Below are 19,671 nucleotides of genomic sequence, written 5' to 3'. Positions count from 1 at the left end.
TCTCTCTGGAGACAGGCCACTCTAAGGCCTCTGAGAGCAGAGCGTGAGACTGGTCTGATGAAACTGCCTAATGTGACTGAGAAGATAAATTGCATCTGACTCACAGATGCAACATGGTATACACGCCTCCTAATTATTTCTTTTTTCTCATGATTTTTTTTTTTTTACAACATAGATGATGCTGCGATGGAAATGGTTTTAGTATTGGACTATTATGGAACAAATTGACTGATCACATTTGAAACCACGGTGTGTGAAGCACAAGCAAGATATATTATTTTGGTTTTATTGCGCCACAACAAAATTTAGTTAATCTGCTTTTTTGGGCAGAACTTGTTAGGGTCTCATCTCCCAGGTTGACTGTTGGCAGATTGAAATGTTGCTTGAGGTTCTGTTGGGAAATTGTGAACAAGACAGAAATACACCAGAGCCACTTGGGAACAGGAGGAACTGAATACTGACACACATACAGAGCACTGAAAATAACATTTATTAATGTTAACCGCAGACATCTGTGAATGACATTATGGCGTCTGTTAGTAACCTGTGGGGACGTCAGGGGGGAGGAGAGTGGGAGCAGTCTCTGACGTCAGAGGCTGATAGTTCTCCTTTCTCTACTTCCGCCATCTTTTTCTCCCACATTCTCTTCATTTTCCTCCTCACAGCTGGTGACAGGATGAACTGCGGCTGCAGGAAACTTTTAAATCAAACGGTATCCGGATTTAGATGCAGTCATATTTATCTTCTTGTTATCGAGGCAGATTTTTTTTTTCCCCCTGTTGGTTCACACCAACACACATACTTTATGGTCTGGCCTGACAGTACATGCAGTGAAAACAAGTCACTGCAGTACAATGAAAACACAGCTACAAGAACTTGATACTCAGTCAGTTAAGACCAACTTTACACTGTGTGATTTTGGGCTGTCTGAGACAAAAGTTGACAATTGTAAGAGAAACATGGTAAAATATTTTGTTGCAGGAGGGGATTTTTAAGAATCTTTTGTTGCAATAGTGGCCACTGGGGTAAATTGGCAGCAAGGAGCTGCCATATCCAGCTCTCATATTACAGCCATGTAATGGTCACCACTGTATTGTATAGAGTGCTGCAGGAATGAGTCCTAAAACCTGGAAATTAGTTTGCATTTTAGCACTTCCATTCCTCTCATCCCAAAGTCTAGGGATTTTTTGAATGGTTTTTAGGTTAGATGGCTAAAATAAGTCTGTGGTTTACACAAGCTCATTTTCACATTTTATTCTAACCATAAAATAAGTCAGTAAATACCCCAGTCATGAATTTTTAAGCTTTTATGTGTCTTTAAATGGCCAGTTGCTAACAAGTGGCTAAATGAGACTAGAGAGGTTTTCATAGACATTGAACCTCATCCCACCAAACACAAAACCCAGTCTACTTATCAGTCTGCTTTGGCAGCCTCATTGTGTTTATACTCGCGCTTTTGCAAACTGTGTGTAACACTGGAAGAGGAAAGGCTTTTATAGAAGAGAGCGCCAAATAAAACTACAAGTTGGAAAATTAGGAGTCGTGGCGCTGAAGTCATGCGACAGTGTTGTCAGTAGTTTATAATCTAACATTAACTTTTTACTTCAGCCGATTGTATTTAGATACACACACACACACACACACACACACACAAACAAGCATACACAAACCAATGTCTGATCTCATACACTTCTTTCTATTTACATTGTAGGGCTGTGATTCACCCTGCATTCATCGCACAATCTGAGCTCAAATTTCCTAAAATGACAAATGATTTCCTACTCTGCACTGGTGTATGAGATCTGAGAGAGATAGAAATGTTTCTGTTGTCAGCTGCATCCTACACCAATGACCTCATGAGCAATTTCTGAGGTTTCAAGCATAGTTTGCTTGCTAATTAGTTTCAAAAGGCAGAGTAGTCTCAATTGGCTCCTGCCAACATCCTCCTCCTCCACTCATGAACCTTGTTTAGGATACTGCAATCAGCAGAGATAATGTATTTGAGAGGGAATTAAATGGGGTGGTGAAGTCACCAGCGGGAAGGCTGCGAATAATTTCTGTTGTTTACTAAATGAGCAGTTTATGCTTGATGGCGGTGTTGACAGATAATGCAGTTTGAGATACTGGACGATCATCCCGGCTGTGTACCACCATGCATTCAACGTAACATCACATAAACTGATATGGTGAGGTTGGACACACGCAATTGTGTTGCTCAGAGAACCAGACTGTGCGTGAATGAAACCATTTATCAGAGTAATAAGTCCCATATTGATGAAGAGTGTGTGGTATGAATGAAACCCCCAGAAAAAGCTACTAAATGGAGCTTGAGGTAAGAGTGTTGTGTCAAGTCCTATATTAATTCAATAATAAACTTAAAAAAGTGCTCTCAGAGATGGTAAAATAACATACAATATTACCCTTCAGATTCAAATCAGGAATGTCTTCTGATGACAGTGTGAGTCCTCACTCACTGCAGGGGTTCGGGTTCCAGTCTGTGCTGCATGTCATCCCCCCTCTCTCTCCCCAACTTTACTGTCTCCCCAGACAGTAACCCCAGAAAAAAATTACTTCAATAATAAAAAAGAAAAAAGGTGAAAGACCGTGAAGGTTCATCACATCTTGCCACTCTTTTGTCTTCGGGCCGCTGTCCTGTCATGAAGGTTGTATCCCTCTTCTGACTGGAGCTTCCGTTTCCTTTCTCCGTCTTGTTATAAACAAACCTGCTCTTACGCACTGCAACTGTCACTGTAACAAGAGCAACAGAGTGACTGTGAGAAGGAGAAACACATGAGGCGGGAGGTTGGAGATCTGTCGATTATACTTCAAAGATAAGACACAATCAGTCCAGATGAAAATCCCAGTGACATACGACCCTTTAGTGTGGTATCGTGGCTGAGCCAGAGCGTCTGTCTGCAGTTGAATCGCTCTGCTCGGGGAGACAACAGTGAGAGGACATATGGGTCTTTATATGAGGGTGTCCTTGTTCCTATCAGGCAGTGCCATCTAATCTGCCGAGCCACAGTAAACACTTTGACCAGGTCAGTGTCGCGCTCTGAGGCAGTTGCTTTTCTGTCCAGAGGGACACAGTTCTCCTGTGCTGTAGAGGTGTTAGAGAGAAAACTAGTTTGTATTTGTATTTTAAACAAGACAGCTGTAAACGTGTGTTTATGTGAAATAATCCAAAACAAAAGCAGCTCTTCCTTATAACAGCGAGAACATTCAGCTGTAGCCCAGTCTGGCCCTAAAGCATGAAGGTTTGCTGCTAACATTCAAATATAACCATTAAACATTAAATGTTACAATTAACTATTAAGCACACCCAAAGTTGAAATTACCATGAAATGTGTGCATTGACAGTTTGAGTGCATACTGATAATTTTGTCCTTGTCTCCCTTCGGTCTCGATGCACTGCTCTGCAGCAGAATCATCCTGCTGCATACTGTGTGATTTATCATAATTGTTTTAGATGCTATCCGTGGAAAAGCGTTTCAGAATTTGTCATGTGTGTGCATGTGATGCTAGACTAACTTATGCTTGGTGGCATCTTATAACATTACCTCTTATAGTGTCTATATGTTTGAATACATGTACGTTCATTTGAATATAATTTGGGTCATTAAGATATAATCGTTGCTTTAGTTTTCAGCTTAGAACGCTGGCTGCAAAAAAGAAATACAAGGAAAGATGATACGATGCTGGTGTAGTAACAGTATGACTGACCTAGATTGACAAGGCTGATAAGATGTGTGCCTTTTTCGGGTAAAATGGGTCAACTCTGGAGATTATGCACGCTTTGAAATACATAGATTTAGCAAAATCAAAATTTCTTTCATGCAGTCATTGGATGCAAATTAATATTTGACAGGTAGGAGCTCAGATCTAATTTCAACTGAAAAAGGTACATTTCTACCCCTGCAGTTCACCCACAGAAATGACTTTCAGGTTATCATGTGAAGAAACTCTGAATAATCCGATAATAGTGTGCAGAGATTACCTGCCTTTTCCCGATAAGGATTACCATACATCACCACTTTTGATTCGTCTTTTCAGAAGAATTTAGGAATATGAATGTGGTGATGAAGTTTCTGTGAAAAAGCTGACGTATAATCAGAACTGTAAGAACTGAGGATGGTGGCCGGGCACTGTGTAAAATGAATAAATAAAATGACTTATTTAAGATCAATTCTCTGATCTTTGCATGCAGTGAAGTGCTCTGCATATTCCTTTTTAACTGATACTGTTGGCTCTAGTACTTCTTTATTCATTCTCATTGTGTCACTGGGTACCACTTTCTGATAGGGTACTTGTTTATAAAATGTTATTGTGCTTTATAAGCCAATAATAAGAACAACTTCTGGGTTGCCAGGTTGTGAAAGAGCAGTTTATACATGGACTGGTCCAGATGTCCTGCAGCTGTTTTCTAGAAGCTACGATTAGGTGTTACCCCAATAAATTAAAGAGCTCATGAAAAGACAAGCAAATACTAGAGGAGGATTTCCTACAATTTGTCAACCCTAAACTAGTTCTTATTAATAACTGAGTCATAAAGCCTTAGTGTATGATGTTTCAATCAATAATAAACCTGTTAACTACAACTACTACAACCCTTTATAAATGTTGCATTATCAGAAAGTGGTATGAAAAAACACTAACACGTGTGTATATCATTTCTATTGATGAAATCTCTGTGGCTTTACAGACAAAAAGACAGTAAGACTCAGTAATATCACTTATTTAAACTTACTGATTTAAAAATTTGTATCAAACTGAAATGTTTCAGAACCATTTCATATGAAGATTTCATGCATCTGAACTGCAAAACAAACAAAATACTTTTGGGTAAATATTTCAGACTCTTTGTGTCTTTGAGCATGACCTCTGTGACCTCAACCTACTCACTGTCCTTGGCTATCATATAATTATTAACAGCTTAGCGTATCATTGCTACTGCCACAAATTCTGCTGCCTTTGCAGTCCCGTGTGGCTTCAGCATCTGAATCTCCTCAGGTTGCCTTTCTCTTCCATAAATTATTCACCTGGGAGAATCAATGCTTTAATAAGGTGAGTTAGCATTGGCGGAAAAGGTTAGGGCTGGCAGCAAGCCCCTGACAGTCTAAAATACACTGATTTAAGTATCTGTATTGTATCATTTTTTGGAGCATCATTTTTTTTAGCATTAGATCCTGTAGGCTACTTGTTTTTTATTTTTGTGATTTGTGCGATGTGACAGTTAAGAAATGTCATCAAAAACTCTCTTTGTGACATGTAGAGAACTTATGTGAATTGACACATTTAGTTTTTAAATGTGATCACCTGTCCAGTAAGTGTTTACTGTACGTGAACTGACTGATGACTTCACAATCAGGTTAATCTGATGTGGTGCTGAGCAGATATAGGATTTTAGGAGAGCATGAATACATACAAACTATGCTAGGTGCTATGAAACATTATGTTCGTATTAGTTTTATCTCTGCAGCCTAGACGAGTTAAACTGAGTTTTATTTTCAGTTTACCTTTTCTTATATCAGCTTGCTTTTGAGAATTGGCAGAGAGCAAATAGTGACAGTTTGTGTTGTTGTTCTGGCACTGATTGAACCGTTGATCCCTGGTGACCCGGGGGCGCAATACACCGTTTACCCCATGACATCAAAATAAATACAGTTATTGACAAGATTGCACAACCGATAATGAATCAGCTTCAAATTGTCTTTATGAACTGCTGCCACATCTGTATTATAATCATGTAATCTATATAATCATTGGTACTTAGTGAGAAATTATGGAACAGATGCAAATTAATATAATAAATATGAGCTTTTATAATAAATACAGGGGCAGGTAAATTAATAAGAAGCATAGAAAAATACCAAATTAGAAAGGATGACAAATACCTTTTACCTGTGGACTCACAGATGAGAGGTATGTTGGTTAAAGGCCAACATTTTATTGTATTTTCCTGATGTTTAAAGGCCCTGAAAGAAACATATAGGTGTTCTAAATCATCTCGTCTGATTAGACCTTTGCCCAGTTTGAACGTGGTGGAACAAGGAAAATGATAAATGTTAATTTTTCCCACCCTAATTGGTGTAGCTAAGCAGAGCCTATACCTGCTTACACAGTGCTACGAAGATGTCGAATCAGCCGAAGCAATTCAGATCACCTGTGTAGGTTTACAATGGGAGTGCAGTACTTTAAAATGTTTCATGATGATACACTGGATTGCACCGAAGCTCTTACCCAATTATTTTTATCCTTCCAGAAGTCTAAACTGTGACGTGGACATGACTACCGGGAGACTTGACTACATAAGAACTTGAACAAGTCTCGGTACTGCTGATCCCACAACAATAAACTTATCGGGACAGTTTCTGACACACCTTGCACAACCACTACCTTAAATATTTAATTATTAGGCCTGTCCACTGCAAAAATATTTAAACAGAAAAGTTAGATGTTCAAACATGGAGTCATTTCAACACTCACAATTCAGATTTGGATTCACCTTAATGGACTTGACACTTAACTGGGACTTTTCTCAAATCGCTCGACAATTGACTCGGCTGGACTTTTTTTTGAATGACTTGGCACTTGACCTAGAATTGTCTCAAATAACTTATGCCTCGCACACGACTCAAACGACTTTCCACTTAGCTTGCACTGGTCTTGAATGACCTGAGTCTTGCACTTGTCTTGAATGTCTTGTTACCTGACTTGAATTTGTCAAAGAATCACAGACACTTCTCTCAAATGACTTGACACGTTACCTCAGGGCTCAACTTACTCACTGATTGGGATTCACACTCTCCTGTCCTCTGAGGGCACCAATACAAAGGCAAAATATAGCCCAGGATAGAACGCTGTATGCTCACTTCACCGCACCTTCATTTCTCTGCCCAGGCATTGGTGCTATTCTCCAATGGTTCTATGTGAAAAGGAGACGGTGATAATTCCTAAATTTACCCCTAACTCCCCAGGACACAAAGCGATGTGCCATATTAAAATGAGGCCTTTGTTTTATTTACACTTAACTAAATATATCTTTTACTTTCTCGTATTTTTCACACTTCAGCTAATGACACGGGGGCTTGAACCCAGTGAATTCATTATGACTCAACGCTGTACACTCAGCCACGCATACATTAATGCAGGATTCATCAGTCAATCGCGTCTCCAGTAAGCCTTTTGTAGCATCTTCATCTCATAAGAAACATAAATAGCAATCCTGACTGTATCAGACACATTAATCAGACATTTTATTGAACTTTTCTTCATGATCATAGATTTTAAAATTCAATCATCAGAAGTCACGGCACCAAAAAACAAAACAAAAAAACAATTAGACATTTCATAGCAAATGTTGCAAATGTTCTCTTTTCCAAGCGCTTTTGGCACAAAGTACAAAGTAGGATCATGTTGGGGAAGTGTGGGTGTGTTTTAAAGTGTGTTTTGCTGACAGGCAGGTTAAAGGTCAATGAATCTATAAAGGAAAGAGAGCACTCAAAAATATCAATGAGGAAACAGTTCACACGACACACTTCACCACACGGGGAGATCATAAATCGATAGAAACCTAAGGTCTATGATACACAAACTGTGCTTTAGGCTATGGCAACATTCAGCAGCAATGTGCGTTGGCTGACTTAAGCCAGCGCTTTATGTTCTTCTCTCTCGTTTGAATTGTGGTTTTTCCACTGTGAGTTTCTTACACTTTGTTCTCTTTTTCATTCTTTCAACATGTATCATACCCGGCTCAACTGGATGCAAATCAATATGGTAATTGTTGGTGTAGTGTCTTTCTACAACATGGATAACAGAGGAGTTTGAGGGTGAACAATTAGAAAGAAGGTAAGAATTTTTGGTTAATTAACAGTTTCCAAATGTTTAGCTATAGCTTTCAAAGCCTTCCTTCTCAACTTCAGTCAACTTCTACAGTCACATGTCTTCATTTTAGTTTCCTTGGTGATGGAGGCGATAGCTGCAGAACACAACGTCATCACAGCCCGTCCAAATAAGAGTCTTGACCCCTGTGCGGTGATCGTCTCCATTTGTCCGTCACCTGTACAGCACATCTGCCAGTCTGCAGTATTTTTAACATTGTTATCTCCTGCGTTTTATTTTGGCTGGTGCAGTGTGGCATGGAAACGTACTGAATCTTTGTTTTTTCATTCAGGAGAGAGATTGAACTGCAGGTACTGCCAAGAGATGAGGCCAGGGTGTCTGGTATGAGCAGGGGAAATGAGAACTAATTTTACTCCTACTATAGCTTGACAGTGGACCTGATGATTCAAAGAATATAATTCAAATGTAGCATACATCTGTTAAAATCAGGCGTCGCTTCATTTGAATCTGAGAGAAATTAACTTAGTGTACTATGATTTGTCTTGATTGTGTTACAAAGACATTCTGACAATCTACTAGCAGAGTAATCTCAAATCGTACATACTGTGTATATTTACATTATATTTATATACATAATCTGATATCCCTGGATTCCTTAAAAGAGGTCAGAGTAACTGTCCATTTGTATTGGTTCTGCATTTTGTTCCTGTGGAGTTTAAGCTGCTGTAGTAGGTGATGGTTTAATGGTCTCCAAAAATAGGTGTTAAATTCTTGTATGTGTAGTAGTGTTATCGTCACATCCAAAATTATTCGAAGCCGTTTCTCTATATTTACAATCTCTTTCCACAGGTCACTACTCTGGTCAGGATTAGATTCAGGTGAGCAGTTCAGCATGTCTTTGCTCTATGAAAAAGAAATGATTTCGATCCATGTTAGACCTGCAAAGGCTTCATATTGGTGTAGATGCGATGAAGCACTGAATTAGAATTAAATTTATCTCCAGGTCCATAATATAGAGATTCTGTTCCGATTGAAACTCTCCCTAAACAGTAACACTCAGGAAAAGAGATCCTTTGGTCACTGAAGGTGAGAATGGTTAAAAAAAAAGTAGCTCTTGCTTTGAGTCTTGTGACCCTGAGCCCCCCCTGCTTCCCTTCACTACATGATTCCCTCGCTGCGTTTGCTCCTCCACACCACCAGGGCTGTCATGAGAAGGGTGACCAGGATGGGCACCACGATGAAGGGACCCAGGATGCGGTTGGGTGGATCCCTGAGAAGACGTCCAGAGAGCGAGCAGTCGCGGAAGTACTGCTTGTGGACTCTGATGAAGAACTCGTCCACCAGCCGATTCGGCCAGAAGCACTCCATCTTCAGCGCCACCAGGTAAGTGCAGTTTGTCAGGTCACCGTAGATCCTGCATGTTGCGACACAAAAGAAAAGGACACTGTGAAGATTCATGTTTTGCCTGCTCTCTGTTGGTATGATTTTACATATTGTGTGTTGTATTGTTCTTATAAAGGCTAAATTAACATCCAGCTGAGGAAAAACAGTCAAACCGGCCCTGTGGCACAATGGGCCAATAGTGTTGCAGACCTAGTTTTCACATCTGGACAGGGACTGGGCCAGATGAGAAATGGTTGTGGGTTATTTTTCTAGTTGTTCCCATGAGCCCTGCCCACATTTACTTTGATTCAGCTGACTGACCGTGAGGTCCAGTGTTCCCAGCCTGTACCCAGTGTGTGTCTGTAATGGGGCAGTAAAATGGACGCGACTGAAATGCAAATCTTCGGCTTTGGAAGTGGATTGGACCCAGAGTCATCTGCTATCTGTGTGAGGACTGCATGTAGCAATTAGCCATTTACACTGAAAGGGTTTATTTACCAAAACAAGGAGAACCTCTAATTTATTTATGTGGTACATCTTAAAATGCACAGTATTAGTAAAATGAAAAGGGGTTTATCTTAAAAATCTAATCTTGATAGAATAAGATTTGTATGTGGGAGCTGAGGTAAGAGAAGACTCTTGTACCACATTGTCAACAGAGCTCAAATGCAAAACACTTCTCCTTCACTGTTAGAAACCCTCACTGAAAAAAAGACCTATCATGCATGGTGTGTGTGTGTGTGTGTGTGTGTGTGTGTGTGTGTGTGTGTGTGTGTGTGTGAGTGTGTACGTGTGGGTCGTCCATGGTAAATGAGGTAATGACCCATGATTATGGCTGAGCACACAACGGACTCTGCAGCTTCACAAATTAGATACATCATTACACATATAGGATCCAACATAAGGTCTGGGCATCAGTTCACATATACACTGACCACACACACACACATACACACACACACACATACACACACCCTTACACTGTGCCATTTGATTGATCCATTAATGGCATGGCCATGGGCGGATTTAAAATGATTTTCATGTGGATATTATTATTATACGCACATATTCAAAGGAATCACTATTCACTACACTGCAGTTAACAGTAAGGGAGGTCTTGTATGGTGCAATCCAGAAATAGGTAAAATAAAACGTCAAATCAGCTGATGGATATGCAAGTAAACAATAACTAAATCACAGACAGTCTGTGCTGCAGATGTTAGCTCCCAATTTTAATTCTTTATTAGGAATTTTTCTAATTGGTTTTATTATTGCTGCATATTCATGGAAATACAGGCCAGAAAAACTACAAAACAGACACTGATATAATATCATCATATACAACTGTTTCGGCTAATGTAGCAAAAACTGCAAAACAGCTGCTAATTTACACATCTATGAGGTACAGAGCAACATTAACATTTGTTTGGGTCACGTTTCTTGGCCCCCAGGCTAATTTAAATCCAATATTCACTCTTCTTTTAGCTCTGTGTTTGCTCCACCAACTCCTGAGGGAGACATATTTATCAGCTAAATGCTCCACTGTGTTCAGCAGCTAGTTGCTAACTTTTATCGCTTGCCATTTGGTGCTGTGCGATAGCATACAGTGGAGTTTTTTTTTTTTCAAGGAAAACAGCTGTCTGCTGCTGCTTGAAATTTGGTTAATGAGAGCCATGAGACTGAATCAAAACAGTGAAACCGGAACGACGCTAAAATGCTGTAAACATGAAGAGAACTGCAGAGTTTGCTGATAATTCTCTGTGGGTTTATCTCGGACCCCTTTCAAATAACAAGTAGTAAACTGACCCAATGTTTATATTTATGTATCAAGTACAAAGTTTTATGTATCAATTAACGCAGCTTTAATATCCAAACATTGTCTCTAGTGATGAGAATCTGCTGTGCTCGTTCTCTCTTGTCGGCACGGCTCACATTTAACATGTTTGTTTAATATTCGAACGGCTTTCGATGTTGCACCCCAACACGAGGCCTGTCTTTGTGGAAGTTTCATGGGTGTAAACAGCTCAGGGCTGCTTGGCATGGGACCAGTGCAGTGCTTCAGAGCTGTGCGGTTGCTTCAGGTGGCAAGTTCGCTCTGTCTGGATGTGTACCTCCTTCCTCCGCTGTTTCCTTGAAGTTTTTACAAATCACTTGTGAAAGAGTTGCGAAAAAGAGTCGTGGTCCCGCTGTTGGTCTAATGAGCATTGAGGTTTGCTGGGGATGTTTATGAGTCACCGCCTGAAAGAAGTCGCAGCAGAGTGGAGTCACGGGTGGCGAATAGGAGGAGGCGTAGTCGGTTACCAGTTCACCTCATGTGGCTGGAGTTAGCGCCAAATCAAAGCTGACAGTGTGCAACTATGTGTCTATGTGTCTATGTAATCCCTCTTCATATCTATTTCCTTTTAGTCATCGAGCCTTATGAAACAGAGTACAGAGTGAATCAGTTTTTATTCAGCATTTATTCACCATCCTGCTTCTTTGCCCTAACCATGTACATGTGCTGTGACCAAGACATTCAGTACTGTGCTAACGTCTTTTAAACTATTCAGCTGCTATTGTATTACCCAACACTGTCTGAGGCCACAGGGCGAGCTTCTGTTTTTTTTCTCAATTAATACAAAAGAAAGAAAGGAATAAAGAAAGAAAGAGCGACAGAGTTAGCAGGGAGGGATATGACGGGGAAATAAAAACTGATGCAGTCAGGAGGAGGGTGTACAATTTAAATGGCTTAACAAGCAGGGCTCATGTATGGTTTTCTGTCACCATTTCTCCCTCTCATGTTGATGTCCAGAGCTGATCTCCTTCCACAGACAGTCGGCTTTGATTGTGTGCGTAAGGAGTGCGACTCAAGAATTAAAGCTGTTGGTGAATACTGAGACATAGAGCTGATGGCCTATGTTGCTATTCTTCAATTTCTGTACAACATAAATCTCTGACGAAACAGCTTTCAATCAGCTCAGTGTTTCATTTGATGTTCTCTCTGTTGGCATCAACAAACAGCAAGAGTGGTAGCAGGGTTGCTGTTGGCAGCTGCAGGTGCAGGGATGTGCAGGGACGTGCAGTGCTGCAGGGAGGGCTGATTTTTATAGGCCAACCTGGAGGTTGCATCACCATGGTCCCCTCGACAAAAAGCCAATGGGATTTATACATAGGCCTTTTGGATTAATGCAGAAATTAAGCTCTGCGACGAACAACAGTTTATGATAATATGATATATATTATGTTCAGCATGATAATAAATAAACCTTTTTCATGATTTTTGAAGCCTTAATACAATTGGCAGAAGTAAAAAGCTATTGTTAGGCTGTAAACGTACTACACCATGGTCACATGACTACAGCATCACCACCATAAGCTTGACTAGAAGTTAAGATTTAGCTCTTATTTCTTCTACAAAAGCCAGAAAGTTAGTGATAGTTTGCAGGAGCGAAAGTTTGAACACGACAAGGCTGTGAAGGTGATCAGGCGACCGGGTGGTTTAAGTATTTGGCATGATGATGATCACCATCCCGACAACCTCTGTAGTCTCATTTAGCCACTCGTGAGCAAGCAGCCTTTTATAAGAGACGTCAAATTTGAAAGAAATCATAACTGCAGTGTTTACAGAAGGATTTTATGTCGTAGGATAAAAGGTGAAAATGAGCTTCTGTTAACCACAAACCTTATTTCAGTCATCTAACCAAAAACACATGACTTCAGGACGAGGGTACCAGAAATGCTAAAACGCTAACTACTTTCCAGGATTTAGGACTTGTTCCAGCAGCGCTCTATTCCTGATGTTGGTTGATTTAAATGATTAATTCTTAAGTTTGGGTCAAAAAATTTTGGACATGCTCTGTGTTCAGTGCTCTTGTGTTAAACAACTTTCAGCAGCATTTTTGAGGCTGAAGCCTTTTGATTACATCGCTGGGCTTAACAAAGGCCAGACACCCTCAACCAAATGCACTCTGGAAACTTATGTTAGGACAAATGAAAGTTGTGATGGATCATTCTACAATTAGTTGGCTTCCTCAGATACTATTTGTTGAGTATGTCCGCCATTTGCCGTCTAAGTGTAATCCTCGGGACGGAGAAGAGAAGGTTTACAGAGACGGTTCGTCTTATTTACACAAAGTATTGGGACAGCTTCATGCAGGGTTTGCTACTCTGAACAGCGATGGAGATTTTCTCTGACCATTATTTACAGTCACTTTAGATCTCCTGATAACCACATGCACATAGAAGACATTTCTTGTTAAAGGGTAAAGCATTCTGTAAAGTCAAAAATAGCCTGAAATTAACTTGTGAAGTTCACTGCAAGAACAGGGAGGAGAGTTGTCATATTCAGTTTTGGTTTGTTGGAGAGAAGGTGTATTTCCTATTTCCTCATGTTTACACTGACAAACCAAATAACAACACTGGAGCTTTATCCAGCGGACGCTCTATCTGTACTAGAGGGCAGAATCAACATAGGTGAATTTAAATGAATCTATGTTAATATAGTGATTACATTTCTGTAAGACAGTATTTCAGAACACATCACATTATAATTGACATTATCATGAGCTCTGTTTGAGCACTTCACTGCTGACGTACGGTGTGTTTTTGTGAGTTCATTCAGTTTAAACTGAAGTTCTTGTTGTTCATCACTTTGTCGGATGATATATAAACAGTAAACATGTTAGTAAGCTCGGTCAAGTCTGTGACTGTGCCCACTCTCACCTCGAGTGTTTTTTTTTTTTCCCCCTCTATTTTAGTTTTTTAAATTGTGTGTGTGGGAGATAAAGTATTTAATATGGGCCTGAAAAAAAGTGGCGTTTAGCTGAAACTTTGAACTTGTGAATTGATGCTTCTGTTGTGTATTTATTACATTTCGTGTTCATGTGAAAACAAAATGCGCATGATTATATCTGAACGTGTGAACATGAACGCAAAAAAAACGGCGGAAAAAAGATGTGTGTGCACGAAACCCTGTTGCTTGTTTGGAGTGCGTGCTTCCTCTTTAAATAAAATAGGCAGCGAGAGGCGGAAAAACAGAGCACGACACAGATATAGATGTAGAAATAAAGAGATGCAGACAGATTCATTGCCTCACTGACTATATTTATAATAAAACTAGGACAGAGGCAGTTGAATTAGGCAAGGGGAATGCTGTTTTAAGTAGTTTGATCTGTTGACTGTTGAGCACAGTTTGAATAAATAAAACCTGGATAATGAATAAGTAAAAGTGACTTGGGAAATGACTCACGACTGCTCCTTAATTCCACTTAACTCGTAGAGCAAAGCGGGGAGGGTGGACAGGCATGAAGGTAGATGGATGGTGTTATTAATTCATTTGATATTGTAAAATATTTGATAGAAATAAGGATTTCATGAAGCATGCTGTTGTCACTTCACCAAAGGCAGAAAGACAACAGTGAGTATTCACAGTAATTGGAACAAGTGAATCTGATGATCTCTGCCAAGGAAGTCATGTTGTCGGTGGAAAGTTAGGATGTGGCCAAGGAGTGAGAGATGATTTTTTTTGACTTTGGTACATTTGCCAATAATCAAAAATAACAAAATTCCCATGCGCACATTACTGACAAAAGAAAACCTCCTCTCAGTCTCACAGACGCTGGAGGTAAAGTGGTGGAGTGATACTTAAAAAAAAACCAAAAGAAAAACCTTTTACACACTTTGAAATAATGTTTTTATTTAATATCATGCTGTCACCTTCTATTTTCTGCTGGCTTTAAATATGTCATATTTTTCTAAGAGAAAATAAACTGTCAAAGCAAAAGGATTCTTTTTTGCCTTGTGTGATATTGCTCTCTTGACAATCTCTGAGTCGTATTATATTTAAGAAAAGTTTGTATTAAGTTAAACCTCTCTGTGAAATTACCATCAGGGAAGCAAACATCTCGGAGTCATGCTGTGCTGAGAAGCAGAGACTGAGGTGTTCAGACTGAAAAAAACCCCACAGCCCTCCCATTCATTAGATTGAGGCCAGTCTGCAGCAGCACTGAGGGGTGTTGACGCAGTTGTTGGCAAGAAAAAAAAAGAAGAAAGACACACTTTCAGACACTATTCAGGTCATTTTCTTTGTGCCATTTTTCTTTCTTCATTCTTTCAGTTAAGAGCAATGCATCATGGTATATATTGCTTGATTAGTGACCATTGGTTGTAAACTAATTTTCGCATTGCACTGTGGGTATATAATAATATGATGTGATACACATTATTAACAGTAGTTATAGTTATAATAATCCGTCTCAGCTGGGTTCGTCACTGTTTTGTGTCCCCTGGAAACACTTGCGTTGATGTTTGTGGTACTTGCAGCACATTTCTGCCTGTGGTTGTAGTTGTGTGTATTTGCAGTGCATGTGTTGTCAAATTGATGAAGGTGTTTTCTGAATTTGCATGTGTTTTGTCTGCGCCGGCGAGAGCCAGCGCTCTTATGTTTTCGGGTTGTCCATCTGTCCATACGTACGTACGTCCATCCGCACCTTTCTCCTGAACACCATATCTCCATAACGCCTTGAGAGAACTCTCCACAAATTCATATACTAATTATGACACAAAGATAAAATGATGAAATGACATTTTATATCCAAATGGTCAAAGGTCAGCTTCACTGTGACATCATAATGTTCTGTAACTCAGGAAGGAGAAATTGTGGCTGGTTGGCGGAGACATACAACTGCGAGGCGGTAATTCAAGTCTTAAGTTGCGGTGCGCTGAGCTCTCAGGGGCGCTGTAGTTTGTGCATCCTTCAAACTCTGATCTTAATTATCCACAGATATTGCAGATACGGTGAAACTCTCCTGCCACTGTGTGATATGTCAGGTCTCATCATCCTCCCCTTGGTTATAGAAACTAATTTCCCTGATTTCAACATCCTGTCAAAAACCCAAAAGGCTTCCTGTCATCGATGATCACAACAGTCAGCAACCTTTATGTGCTGCTGCTGCTTCACAAACAATAAACCATGAATACAAATATCAGGTCAGCAGTTTTTAATTGTTCATGCTCAGCCAAGGATCATCTTCCTTTTCTTCCAAGTGTCTCTGACAGCACTTCACAGAACAAGGGAAGACGGGGAAGCTAAGTAACAAAGACGCCCAAACTCTCGCTGGAGATCAAACAAAAGCAGCTTTCTGGGGCAAAACGGCAAACAGTTCTGATCAACAGCGATACTGTCATTGTACTTTTGTTCTTTATAACGGAGGGAACGTCTGATATGATGAGATAAGAAAGAGATTCCTTGAAGAAAAGACATTATTTTCTCCTTACACACAGATACACATCTATGCTGATTTTCTCTTGTTCTCAGTTTCTAAGCATGACCAGGTCAATGATCAACCTCCTCTGTCCCGTAATGTTATACCAAGCGTCGTACCCTTAAACTGGATCTCATTAGGGCCGTCAAACAGAAGAAAAATCCTCTTCATTGCGTTTTTTGTTTCTGTCATGCTCGGAGAGATCACAGGAGAGATTTCTCTATCTGCAACCCAAGGAAGGAAAAAAAAGGGGCCAAAACTGTCACTACTGAGCACATCAGACACAATGTTCTTCTTTTTCCTTCTACTCCGTTATTCCGCTAACCTCCCGCATCCCTTTTTCTCTGGGGGACATTGAGTTTGTGAAGAAGATAAAATATTTTTGCAAAGTCTGGATGATGTACATATATTTTCCAATTGTATTTCTTGTTCTTTTCTGGCCCCCAAAATACACACACACACACACACACACACACACGCACGCACGCACGCACGCACGCACACACACCCACCCTATGGTTCTCTGTATCTGTTTCAAATCCGTCAACACCAGGATGTGCACGGATGGGGCTTGAAGTGCGTTTGTTGACATGTGTGCTTGTGTGTGTGTGTGTGTGTGTGTGTGTGTGTGCGTGTGTGTGTGTGCGTGTGTGTGCGTGAATGACTGCAGGTATACTTTGAGTGCTTTGTGTGTGTTTGTATTGAGGTATGGTTTTGCTTTGGGGACTCAGTGTATACAGTTTAGAGATGTTTGTGTGTGAGCAGATGAGTCAGGGTTTGTGTCTAAATGTTTGTTCTGGCTTGATGCTGAAATATCGCTGCTATACTTAGACAGATAAACTAACTCACATATACTGTTTTATACCATTAAGCCAAAACACAGATTTAAGTCTATACAATTCCAATGGGCACAAAACGTAATCTCAGCGGCTCACAGCGAAACAATCCGGCTGAGGACTCCGGCCAAAACAGACACATACATCTTCATGACACTGATGGAGTGGGTTTATACAAGGCTTGTTCTCAAGAGGATATTTTCATAGACTCATTAGCTTTTGATAAAGGCTGCTACATTTTCACTGACCAGTAGAATATTCTGACCATTAGAAAAAATACAAATAATATAAATAGAAGAAAAAGAAAATACTACAAATGTATTATCACACACACTGCATGTATGCATTTTTTTCCCTTGCAGAAAATTAAAGTATTATGAAACCTAAATTGTAAACAGTCATGGATGACAGTGTTCCTCCTCCCCGTCTTTTGTTGCCATATTGCTGTGATTCTTGGTGCATTACAGACACCGTCACATCACTCAGTGGAATATTCTGAAACTGGCAGCAGAAAAATGTGGTGCTGTGTGCAATAAGCAAATCAGTGACCCACCTACAGAAACACTGCTCCACCTTAAACATCCAGGTATATCTTTGTTTTGAATATTAATTCATTTAAAATCAATCAATCAGATGAATTTATATCAATTATTCTGTCCTCTATAATTTTGGAACTACCTTGTTCAAGTAGAATTGGGGTTAGACAATATTACACCTGCAGGCAGATATCTGAATATTTATCCACTGGTAATTCACTGGTGGTAATTTTTCTCAAAAACATGTAGTGGAGAGAGAAGGAGTGGTTGAGCCTCCCTAACAAGCCACTGCAATCAGATGCTCACAGCATCTATTGGGCCTTTTTAGCCTTTGAAGCAAAACTCAGGGAACAAAAAGTAACAACTACAGGTAACTACTATGAATGTACCTGTCTGTTATTTCAAATCAGATCATCAGATGGCAACTAAAGAAGACATTCTTTAGAGTATGTTTAATGTGTGTGTGTTTGTGTGTGTTAATGTAGAATGATACAGTATGATGGTGAATAGCGGTGTAACAACACAAAGGGGCAGGGAGAGAGAGAGAGAGAGAGAGAGAGAGAGAGAGAGAGAAAGGAAAAGATAGGCAATGGTGCACAACAAGAGGAGGAAAATATTCCTGGGCAAACTCATCCCAGAGTCTTTTGTGCTTCAGCTGAAACCCAGTGGGACCAATGAGTCCACAAAGTGAATGTTTGCAGTATTGATGCGAAGGCTGAGAACAAGGAGACGGCTCAATTAGAGCAGGGAAACGCCTCTTGTTGTTTTCCTCTAAGGGCTCCAGTACATACATACTCAAATCAATCAGGTTTGAGGTAGGTAAAGATGGCGCTGTGTGTGAATACCAATGTACTCAAAACAAATAATGTAGGAGACAGAAGATTATAAAGAATTAGGCTTCAAGCTGTTTTTTACAGCAAAAAAGAAGAGAAAAAGGAAATGCAATCCATTCATATGATACCAAGATGTTTTTCCAATAGTGTTGTGGGTGCCAGGTAACTGCTGCCTGGATTATGTTAACAGGGAACATCTTTTTTGTTTTTTTTATTTTGGTGTGAATGAATGAAGCCCCACATTTATTAATAGCAGCAGAGTCACCACCAGGAGGTGGTTTGGGTGGGCGGTGGGTGAACAGAACACATGACTGTCACACACAGACCACAGTTTGGATCCAGACTCCTGTCTGAGGTTTACGCAACAAAGGCTGTTTGGTTATAGTTAGGGAAAGATGGTGGTTTTGGTTTAATGTAAATACACATATTGAAGTCACTGTATTCTGTATTAAACCACACCTTTACAAAGAAGTTTAATAATGCTGTAATCACAACACGTGGATATTTTGCTGTAGATATTTTGGCAGAAAACAGACCTGTTTTAACTTTTTACGCACGTGTTCAGTATTGACTGGCCAAATAAACAAATTAACAACACATTCTTACAAGTTACAGTAATAGAAAAATCTGGTCGCAATTACGTTTCCTTCAAAATGTATTTGCTGTTGCAAATTAGTTGTAAATAAATGTAATTTGTGGCTCAGGAGGCGGGAGAGCGCGTCGTTCACTAATTGTCCACTTATCAGAAGGTCAGTCGTTTGATCCTCGGCTCCGTCAGTCCACATGTCAAAGTGTCCTTGGTGTCTTAGTGTCCTAAGATACTGAACCCCAAATTGCCTCTGATGGTATGAGTGTGTGAATGGTAAAAGGGCTGCATGGATGTGTGTGTGAATGGGTGACTGTGGTTTGTAGTGTAAGGCACTTTGAGTGGTCGATAAGACTGGAAAGGTGCTGTAGAAGTGCAGTTTATTTCATAAAAACAGCATTCACAAAACTGAAT

The 19,671-nt window shown here is 40.0% G+C and overlaps 1 protein-coding gene across 1 annotated transcript in view; it reads right to left on the bottom strand.

Annotated features, from left to right (window-relative positions):
* Nucleotides 1–7,234: 7,234 nt before the first annotated feature.
* The window catches only part of ramp1 (receptor activity modifying protein 1), a 63,511-nt gene continuing 51,074 nt past the window's right edge, over nucleotides 7,235–19,671 (bottom strand). Inside the window, exon 3 of the mRNA XM_056388662.1 lies at nucleotides 7,235–9,256. Within this exon, the coding sequence (XP_056244637.1) occupies nucleotides 9,001–9,256 (256 nt within the window). The 3' untranslated portion in view covers nucleotides 7,235–9,000. The remainder of the gene's footprint in view (nucleotides 9,257–19,671) is intronic.

Source organism: Seriola aureovittata, chromosome 11 (genome assembly GCF_021018895.1).
Source record: "Seriola aureovittata isolate HTS-2021-v1 ecotype China chromosome 11, ASM2101889v1, whole genome shotgun sequence".
Classification (NCBI taxonomy): domain Eukaryota; kingdom Metazoa; phylum Chordata; class Actinopteri; order Carangiformes; family Carangidae; genus Seriola; species Seriola aureovittata.
Note: the sequence above shows the minus strand (reverse complement) of the source record. Positions and strands in the feature narration are given on the sequence as shown.